This window comes from Channa argus, chromosome 9 (genome assembly GCF_033026475.1).
Source record: "Channa argus isolate prfri chromosome 9, Channa argus male v1.0, whole genome shotgun sequence".
In the NCBI taxonomy this organism is placed as follows: Eukaryota; Metazoa; Chordata; class Actinopteri; order Anabantiformes; family Channidae; genus Channa; species Channa argus.
Window position 1 is genome coordinate 6,302,632 of NC_090205.1, and position 11,137 is coordinate 6,313,768.

Sequence of the window (11,137 nt, forward strand, 5' to 3'; positions counted from 1 at the left end):
GGAGCAAAAGAGAGGTCTTGATGAGATAATGTTTCAACAGAACATGTAATGTGTCAGGATTATCAGGATGATATTTTTTCCCTTTCCTTTGTTGGACAGGCATGTGTGCCGTTGTGTGCTCTTCTTTTCATTCTTCTCCGCCTTTCAGTCAGACTTTCCTCACTTGTGAAGCAGAGTCCTCCCCATATAGGAAACAACAATTTTTTACCATAAATTCACAGAGTGGTGGTAGTTCTTTATGACCTGGGTTAGGATTGAGCCTGGGACCTTTACTCCTTTCCTTACCATGACATCACCCATGTCATGGTGTCAAGTCTGTCTCGGGATATTCCCTTTTCTCATGAGACAGAGCTACTCACTGTGCGGCATACATCATTGGAAAACAACACTACAGATTATCTGCTAAGGCATGGCTGCCATCTTCTTTCCTTTCGATGATCTGGCTCAGATCCTACACAGATTGGAGCATTGTCCGGGTAGCACAGGATGACAGCTTCTCAACCTGAGAGAAGCCATTTTTGATTTGTGATGCCTTTGTGCTGTGGGTTGAAGTTTTTGAAGGTCAAACAGCAAAAAAACTATTGCAAGAGGGTTCAGATCAGTCTGAACAAGAACACGTTCATGTACAAATTATTTATAAAACTTCACAACTTCTTTGAATATAGAACAAACCCCAAAGGTGTTGCAGTGGGGGGGAATAAACCCTGGTCATAAACTGGTCAAAACCAGTCTCATAACCTTGTGTCACAGGCAAAATCAGCCCCCTGTGGTTTTATCGCACATAGTAGAATGTTCCAACAAAACCTCGCACCTCTCTAGACATAACACATCTTTATTAAGTTATACAGCCATGTGGTTAGTCATAAAGGCAGATTACATATTACATAATCTTTGGTATAAACTCAATTAAATTGTCGTTAAACATCAACAAGATCTCCACAAGAAATACCTTTCTAAAAGCAAGTATACATGATGTACACTAGCACTGAGCCATTTTCTCACAAATCCAGTGCAGAGAAGCATCACATGACAGATCATTCCAGTTATTTTTAGTTTTCTTTTGAGTTCGGATGTGGGCACAGTCTTCCTCACCCCACATTGTGTCTCCAATACCATTGTCAGGCTGTTTTGTTTCCCAGTACCTAAAAAGAAAAAGAATCAAACTTTAGGCAAAACACGCAAAGACCAAGGTCAGCAGATGGATTAAAGCTGGGGACCTTCTAGTTGTGAGGTAGCACCGCCAACCACACCACCACCATGCTGCTTCTTTCTAGAAATATTTGTGAACATTTTTCACAAGTCATAGGAACTAAAATCTGTTTTTTGAATCTGGGTTTTATTCCTACATTGGGGTAGTTTCATTGCCTTGTAGTTTTAAATGAACTGAATGGTTGATCAAAGTCTTAATTGAGCTGAATATTCTATGATTCACTCTAATGTTAAGTTATTATTCAGAATTCTTTCAGTAAAGTGTTAAGTCAACAGTTTGCTAATGTCAGAGGCTTTAATATGTGCTAAAAAACACATTAGGGTCAAACCTCTGAGTCAGTAAGGCTCCATCAATCCATTTCCAGGTGCCTTCCTCTTCCCTGTCAGTCAAACCAATCCACCACCAGGTGCCTAGTGCGGTGAAGTTAGAGAGGAATATCTGTATAAATGCAAATAAATAAATAAGTAATATTACATTTAAAGCAATTACGTTTGCATTTACTGTATTTATACTGAAAAATAGGAAATACTTCTATTTCTCTATAGCTCTTCATAACTTTCACTGATAAGCACCATATGCCACATGCAATGCACACTCTGGAGCACTGAATATCCACCTGTGAGCGACTGTGTTGGTGCAGCAATCAAGTAGTTACAAAATTTAAGTTTAACATAAGTGATGCTGTGATTTCATTAGCAATAGAGTAGAACTATGAGTGATCAACTGGAGGATACAGAATGGTCAGAGACCCAGAAAATGCTGTTTGGTGGCAACTGGACCTGCTATTTAGTTTTGTACAACTCTTCCTTTTTTCATGATCATTTGGGGCGTTGTTGCTGTTCCGTTTGCTGTCATTGATTTGTACATTGGAGAAACTAAGTAGATGCTTCCCTGGTACATGGCACAACACGGTAGAGCCCACGCCTCAGGACAAGACCCCAAAGTCCATATGCATCACTCCTTTGAAGAGTGCATATACATGCACTTATATAACCAGTTCACTTCGACCTTCAGCTTTCTCGGGTATCATGTTATGCAGATCTCACCTGGTTACCAGAAATCTGTGTATACATGCAGCAGAAGAGTAATTGCTTTCTCTTCCACCTCTGACTTATTTTGAAAGCCAAACTCAAAGATATAGTGAGAAACAATGCTGCTCAATTTTTTAAAACTAATTTTAACCTTTAATTTTGTTAATTTAAAGTCCTGAAACAGCAAACTACTACTAACTAACATTAAATAATAATAATAATAATAATAATAATAATAATAATAATAATAATAATAATAATAATAATAATAATAATAAAACCTTATCCAGCTGTGGCAAGGACATGTGGGGGAGGAGGGCAAAAAGGAAGGGCCCCTGACAAGGCATTAAGAGAGGGGGCTAAGGTCAGTGATGGTGCAGTGGGTAGAGGTAGGTGGTAAAAGTCATTTATAGCCTTTAACCCTGATGTGATGAACAATCCATTTCCATGAGGGTGCATTCCTAGAATCTGTAATCTCATAAAGTGACACCTGGGTGTCAATCTCTGCTCAACCTTACCTAAACCACCAGTGGCCCTTTCCATCTTTCCATCTGGAAGCTTCTTCAGCTTTTGTAGCGAGTCATCAAGAACAAGATCACCTGGCTGGTGAGGGTGAACCAATACTTTTCATATCAAGTCTTCTGGTTGGTTGCAGCAGTCTTCTGGCCTGCATCCTCAAAAGCATGTGACAAGCAACCAGTCTGTAACCCTATTTTTCTGAATTGGGTAGGATAGTATACTGTCTGGGTTGTGGACAATATGCGGCTTTAGTTTCTCTTGCGACAATCTTCTTTAACAAATACCTACACGGCAAGACAGTTCAGAACCAAATTTCTGGTAAACCCCTTCCGTGTCACAAATACAACCAGCCTCCGGTAAGCCAGGCCAGGTAAGAACTACAGATTCTCTTAACCAAGAGGACATGTTAAACAATGCAAATGTACACATGTCAGTATGTAAATAATCAAATAAAGTGCTCTAGGAGATGATCAGGTTTTCTTTTTTTGTTTCAGGTGTTTCCTTTCAGGGGTCGCCACAGTGAATCATGTGCCTCCATCTAACCCTGTTCTCTGCATCCGCTTCTCTCACACCAACTAACTTCATGTCCTCTCTCACTACATCCATAAATCTCCTGTTTGGTCTTCTTCTAGACCTCCTGCCTGGCAGCCCCAACCTCAGCATCCTCAAAGTGAATATTGCATCTGTTGGACTTTTTCTATGCATGAAACCATATTGTTGCTCACAAATGTTCACCTCTGCCCTTAGTCTAGCTTCCACTACTCTTTCCCACAACTTCATTGTTTGGCTCATCAGCTTTAGGGGGGGGGACTGTGGCACAGGAAGGTAGAGCTGTTGTCCACCAATCTCGCAGTTGTTGGTTCCTCCGGCTTCTCCTGTCACACATTGAAGTGCCCTTGAGCAAGCCCTGCACCCAAGCTTATGATTTAGTTAAGAGACTGATTGGCAACATCCAGAGGTAAGATGCATAATTGTAAATTGGCATATCTTATATCCAGAAAACTTCTGTAGAATCGGCAATTCTTTGAAACATATAACCATTTCTTTTATATCATACTATACTTTTTATGTTTGACAAGCTCCGTCATCATAAACCAAAACAATGGGACAAATACCTCCAGCCAACTATGTTTAGCCTGGGCACAAAGTTTACAACCCAACATCACCAGGTCTTAATTATTTAAGGTCTGGCAGGGATGCATGGTAATTTCATTTTCCTTTCAGAAGTTGTGGTCATGTATAGTTCGATAAATAGTACAGAATGCTATGATAGTATTTAGGTTTATAAAATTTTATACTTTTGAAGGTGACTAAAGAAAAGTTTTGGAGACGCGTGAAGAAAGAAAAAAGTTTTTTGAGGCACTTGGAATAAAAATCAACAAACTGGTAAACTGGTGTCTACAGAGTAATGCAACAAAATGTCACAAACACAGCAACAACTTTGAAAATGAAAGCTGGAAAAGGAAGCTGAAGACCAATTCAAAAGTGGTGATAAGACCACTTCAAAGGTGGTCCTAAAAACAACCATCAGAGAAAAGAGGCGAAAATAAGGAATCAATTGAAAAATATTGAAGACTTCCTCTCCAGCCTCTGTTTTTATACCCAATAAATATATTCAGAACTCAGCCTGGTTTGGGTTTGATCTTTACTCAAATCTCTTACAACATCTATGAGAAAGAGCTGAGTCGATCTGCAAACTGGATTTGGATGGTGAATCTGAAGAAGAACCTGTTGTTGCACATTTGAGAGCTAGAAAGGTTGTTTCAGAAAAATACATCTGTTTCAGCCTAACAGGAGATTCCAGTTTTAAATAACTTAAAAATACTGCAGAGACTGAGTTCAGTCATTTGGACCTTGACAGCAGAGGAGGGCGTCTGCCATCGCTATACTGCAGAACTGAACCAGCCTCTGAATCACTCCGCAGAGCAGAGACACACACTCTGAACAATAAACAAATTTTATCGACAAGAACAACACCCATAACCATGACAAGATGTACACAAGATGGCGACAAGCTGTCGCCTCAAAATTTCTCTACGTAAACAAACTTGGACAAAATCACTGCACCTGTTCTTCAGCACTGTTAATGACCACCAGGTCTGCTCCTCTCTTCCTACAGTCCTCTCTGCCTTTTGTCCAAGAACCAGACTCATTGGAGAGGAAATAGCAGAAACAGCTGAACATCGTCCATCCATCAGGACAAGTTTTATCTGTGAAGTAAAACAACAGACATTAGAAATTATCCATCCATTATGTTAACTTCTCATGCTGTCATTTAAGGTAGTGTACACGCTGGACAGGTTGCTAGTCAAGACACAACTCTATCTATTGCTAGATATAACAAAGAGCAGAATCCTGCATGGCATTAGGGAGTGGGTGACCTGTGGGTGACCCACAAAAAATCTATTGTGATGGGTGCGAAGACTAAATGCAGGCAGGATAAAATTAAGAATGAAAAAGAAGTAAAAATAAAGGCACTGTTTTTCTTTTAAGTAGTGCTGTAGCTGTGTCAGGTTCTACATAATCCTCCTCAGTCCAGTCATTCTGCAGGTCCTCCTTATAAACAGAAAACAACCTGGATTATCTTAGATGGGTCAACGCACCTATCAGCCACTACAGTAACACCTGATACATTTACTGCATCACAGCTTGCTGTGTATGAGCCTGTGTAGGTGGAGATCAGAGTTGAGCCCTGACTATATTGTGGCTGATTACAGTTAGCCTGAGATACAGGTACGAGTCTGGTTGCGGGTCTTACATTAACGGGTTGAGTTGGGGGTGGATTTATTTTCCAGATAAGTGTGGGCAATGGGTTGGTTCAAGTGAAATGCCAAAAAGTGAGTGATTTCCTACGCTTACCTCTCTTTTGTCCCCTATCCCTTAACCCCCTCTGGAAGAGCGACAATGGTTTTCTATTACAACCCCAATTCCAAAATAGCTGGAATGATGTATAAAACTGAAAGCAACGATTTTCAGATCTCAGAAACCCATATTTTATTCATCATAGAACATAAACATAAACACATCAGATTTTAAAACTGAGAAATTTTACCATTTCAACGAAAAAAATTAACTCATTTTGAATTTGATGGCAACAACACATCTCAAGTTGGAAAGGGGGCAACAAAAGGCTGGAAAGTAATTGCCACAAATGAAGCAGCATTTTTCAGGTCAGTTTCAGCATCTGATGATGTATGTTGTGAATATAATATGGGATAATGACATTTACAAATCATTTCATCCTTTTTTAATTACATTTTACACATCCTTCCATATTTTTTGGAATTGGGGTTGTACAAAATCAGTTTTTGGGATGACAATCTTTAGATTTACACACAAAGTGCACATGTTATTAACTTGCATTTAGAACCGACTAATACATCCTCAATCTTTGGGGAAAGCTTTGTGTACTGTGCAAACCTGAGCATTAAATTGGCATTTAAATTATTTTGTTTACAGCTATTTTATCTTTCCCACATCACTGGAATGCAATGTGCCATTTTCTTACTCACTCACTCTGTCTGCAAAACTCAAAATTTTCCTCGTCTTCAGTCATGTTCATAAGTCTGTCATTCAGTTGGTCTCTCTCTGCAGTCAGGGAAGACACTGTGGAATTTAGCTGGTCCTTCTCTGCAGTCAGGGAAGACACTCTGGAATTCAGCCGGTCCTTCTCTGCAGTCAGGGAAGACACTGTGGCATTCAGCTGGTCCTTCTCTGCAGTCAGGGAAGACACTCTGGAATTCAGCCGGTCCTTCTCTGCAGTCAGGGAAGACACTGTGGAATTTAGCTGGTCCTTCTCTGCAGTCAGGGAAGAAACTCTGGAATTCAGCTGGTCCTTCTCTGCAGTCAGGGAAGACACTCTGGAATTCAGCTGGTCCTTCTCTTCAGTCAGTGAAGACACTCTGGAATTCAGCTGGTCCTTCTCTGTAGTCAGGGAAGACACTCTGGAATTCAGCTGGTCCTTCTCTGCAGTCAGGCAAGACACTGTGGAATTTAGCTGGTCCTTCTCTGCAGTCAGGGAAGACACTGTGGAATTTAGCTGGTCCTTCTCTGCAGTCAGGGAAGACACTCTGGAATTCAGCTGGTCCTTCTCTGCAGTCAGGGAAGACACTGTGGCATTCAGCTGGTCCTTCTCTGCCATCATGGAAGACACTGTGGCATTCAGCTGGTCCTTCTCTGCAGTCAGTGAAGACACTCTGGAATTCAGCTGGTCCTTCTCTGCAGTCAGGGAAGACACTGTGGAATTTAGCTGGTCCTTCTCTGCAGTCAGGGAAGACACTGTGGAATTTAGCTGGTCCTTTTCTGCAGTCAGGGAAGACACTGTGGAATTTAGCTGGTCCTTCTCTGCAGTCAGGGAAGACACTGTGGCATTCAGCTGGTCCTTCTCTGCCGTCATGGAAGACACTGTGGCATTCAGCTGGTCCTTCTCTGCAGTCAGGGAAGACACTGTGGAATTTAGCTGGTCCTTCTCTGCAGTCAGGGAAGACACTCTGGAATTTAGCTGGTCCTTCTCTGCAGTCAGGGAAGACAGCCTTTTATCCACCTGGTATCTCTCTGCAGTCAGGAAATTAATTCTGGATTTCAGGTGGCATCTCTCTGCAGTCAAGGAAAACACTGTGACATTCAACTTGTCCTTCTCTGCAGTCAGGGAAGACAGATTGTTCTTACAGTCCTGGAGACTCCCAGTCATGTTGGCTTTGATAGTGAAGAGTTCAGCTGCTGCACTGTTTACTGTGTTATGGTCTAAACATAATAAAGAGTGTGTGAAACACAAGAACCATATACTGCAATTTACCTAATTTCCTATTTTTTACATTATGATTATAATGAACTGATGCTCCTAATTTAAAGTCTGGATTAAATATCTCCACTAAATTCTTACACTTTCCATAGTCCCATGAAGCATCAAACAAATTGTAATACACTATTTGGACAAAAGTATTTGGCCAAACCTGTTAATTAATGAATTTAGGTGTTTCAATCAGACCCATTGTCACAGGTTTATAAAATCAATCACCTCCATTTGCAAACATTTGTGAAAAAAAAAAAAAATTGGGTTGTTCTGAAAAGATTCAAGCATGGTACTGTGATAGGATGCCACCTTAGCTATAAGGCACCTCGTTTTTCAGGGTTTGGGCTATGCCCCTTAGGTCCAGTGAAGGACAATCTTAATGCTTCACCATACCAAGACATTTTGGACAATGCTCTGCTTCCAACTTATTGGGGAAGGACCTTTTCTATCACGACTGTGCCCCAGTGAACAATGCAATGACTATAAAGACATGGTTTGAGGAGTCGACACTGAGCCTTGACCTCAAACCCACTGAACCCTTTTGGGATGAACTTTAACAGGGATCGTGAACCAGGCCTTCTTGTCCAACATCAGTGACTGACCTCATAAATGTTCTACACAATTAGAGAAAACATTCAAACAGAAAAACAAAAATCTTGTGGACAGCTTTCCAAGAAGAGTAGATGCTGTTATAGCTGCAAATGGGAGGCCAACTCCATATTGAAGTATGTGCATTTGAATACCATGTGGCAGGTGGCCAAATACTTTTGTCAATATAGGATACCTGTCAGCTATATTGTTGTAGAAATGTATAACAAAATCAGAACAGCTATATGCATTTTTTCTATAAAAATATTAGCTTTGTCTTTTTAGTTAGTGTTGTAATTTTACATTTTGTAAAACTATTTCAAATATATTATAAAAAATTAAATAAAAAGAAATGATTTGATAAATACAAATCTTTAAAACTAAATTTAACTTTGAATTTAAATTCTGTGTACTTGTATTTTAACGTTGTATATTTCATTCATTGTTGTTTTGTGGCAGATTTAAAACATGAACATATTAAGCTTAACAGTTTTGTTTAGGATAATGCTTAAGATAAGAATGTTGACTTATGAAAACCAGACTCACAGCGGAGACTGAAGATGAATAATCCGATCAAGAGGAAAACACTCAGCAGCCCCAGACAGAAAACAACAGCTCTATAAAATCTCCTCTCTGAGTTCAAACAACCTGAACAGAAAAAAAATAGTGAATACAGTCAGTGAGTTCATAGTAAGACCAGATAATATCAGATTCATTCCCCACTTAGTTTTAAGCATCTATGTCTGATTGAAACTTCTTACCTGTCTGACTTGTTGGCCATCTTAAGAGAAAAGACCTGTCATTTATAACATTCATATGTATTTTCTCCATTGATTATAACCTGCTCAGCTCTTACTAGAAGGTCAGCTCTGCAGCACAGACGGCAGTAAAATGGGAAAAAAGAAAGTTGGATTCAGTTTTTGAGGAAGCTGAGCATTAGAGGAAATGACACAGTTTGATGTCACTTTGATGAAGTTTCATTATACCACCCCACAGTCAAGAAGACCTGAATCATAAAAAGAAGTTTAGGACATTATTTATGAAAAGAGAAATGGACAATGAGGTCACATTTACTGACACACTGTCAGGAGGCTTTGTGGATTATAAGATACCTTTTCTTCTGATTGAAAAGTGATAATTAACATGGCCACAAGATGTCATTATTAGACATAAACATACAATTTTAGACAATTGAACCAAAATCTATGCTGTTATTTTGAATTCATTATCAAATATGAAAGAGGATTTTTAAAACACATGATTCTTTCAAATAGACTGAGGGAACATGGGATATCTGGAACTGTTTTTAATTGATTTTCATCTTACTTTTGTTGAAACTAGTAAAAACATATCAAAACCCTCTGAAATAACTTAGGGAGCAATTTTAGGACAACTACTTTTTAACTTGTATATGTAAACTTTTGGAAATTCTGTGAATCACAAGTAGGCCTGCATTCTGAGATCAAAGTGGTCTACTTTGATGATATGGTACTATGAGGTCTTCTATATATGATGGAGCCTGACCACTCAGAGCTTTATAATGACGCACATTCATTCATCTGCATTTATCTCTAGCTTTGTTTAATGTTAGCTGGATGTGTGTCTGAAGTAAAGACTGATGGGAGAGAGTTGTCTTACAGACAGTGAGTGGAGAGAGACCCTGATGTCCTGAAGAGCACTTATGAAGCTGTGTGGCAAGATGAAATATTTTATGAAACCCGATGACGCCACAGTCCGTTCTAACTCTGAATTTGACGACAATATCAACTTATTGCCAAAGAGTTTGGTGTGTGCAAAATGGTAAATGTTCTGCACTTATATAGCGCTTTTCTACCTATTGGCACTCAAAGCATTTTACACTGCTTCTTATTTACCCATTCACACTCACAATCACACACACATTCATACACCAATGGGGGAGCTGCTATGCAGCAGGCCAACACTCACCGGGAGCAACTAAGTTGGGGTTCAGTGTCTTGCTCAAGGACACTTCGACATGTGACCGGAGATTGAACCAACAACTGTGAGATTGGTGGACAACCGCTCTACCTTCCTGCGCCACAGTCGCCCAAGTCTACAGTGAAACAAATTTGTGTACATGTTTTGCAAAGGCATAGTGACAATGATCTGGGATGTCATCAGTGTTTCAATTGAGGTGACAGCACATGAAGTGATCTCAGGACCAATGTTTTATTCCTCATATTATTATGTGCATAGACGGCACCCGCATCCACAACAACAAGTAAATAACACATGCAGTCCAAAAACTGGTTTGAAATACAGCTAGTCCTCTGTGAAAGAGCTGGAAACATCAGATGGAAGAGTGGTAGTACAGATAGTAGTGCTGCTGCTGTTGCTGCCCCATTCTTCAGAGACCTCCATCCTCACTGTTCCAACTCTCTCAGACATCTGGGCCATGGACTCCAAAAAAACCTCATAAAATAGACACCGACTTGTTTCACTGCCTCCCTCAGCCATGCAACCAGACAACTTTGTTTTAAATATCGCTATTTCGGTGCTTTTGACCATCCAGACACTTTGGGTGTTTTAGTCTTTCATCAGGTTCAGCATTAATAAGGCCTCTTTATCTGTCCAATAATGTTGGTTTTTGGTAATGTTGGTTGGATTGCTTGCATAACTGTTTACGTCGATGACAACTTCTGTGACAACTCGCAGACAACTTTTCTTTGGTTATATGTGCACAAGTGAAGAGAAGAGAGTTTATGTGTAAATATGGCAAAGAAATTAACGTTCTCCAAAAGAAATCTACCTAGAGACTATAGGTTTCCCTAAAACCCTACCATCCTTTCCTGTCACAGTCCTCAGAGTTGATGAATGAGGAAAACGAAAGAGGAATGAAGAGTAGAAGAGGTGACTGTTGTGGAGCAGGAAGTAGCAAAGATTAGTAAGAGTGAAGTGAGGAGGACGTTGAAGAGGATGAAGAGTGGAAAGGCAGTTGGTCCTGATTACATACCTGTGGAGGTATGGAAGTGTCTA

At 39.9% G+C, this 11,137-nt stretch overlaps 1 protein-coding gene across 1 annotated transcript; it reads right to left on the minus strand.

Annotated features, from left to right (window-relative positions):
- Positions 1–751: 751 nt before the first annotated feature.
- LOC137133448 (C-type lectin domain family 4 member M-like) lies at positions 752–9,018 on the minus strand. The gene is made up of 7 exons (XM_067517109.1): positions 8,902–9,018; positions 8,687–8,788; positions 6,830–7,503; positions 6,277–6,751; positions 4,828–4,970; positions 1,539–1,648; positions 752–1,142 (listed from the first exon to the last, which is right to left on the minus strand). Exons 1-7 carry the CDS (start codon positions 8,969–8,971, stop codon positions 980–982), a joined length of 1,737 nt encoding a protein of 578 aa, XP_067373210.1. The 5' UTR covers positions 8,972–9,018; the 3' UTR covers positions 752–979.
- Positions 9,019–11,137: the final 2,119 nt, after the last annotated feature.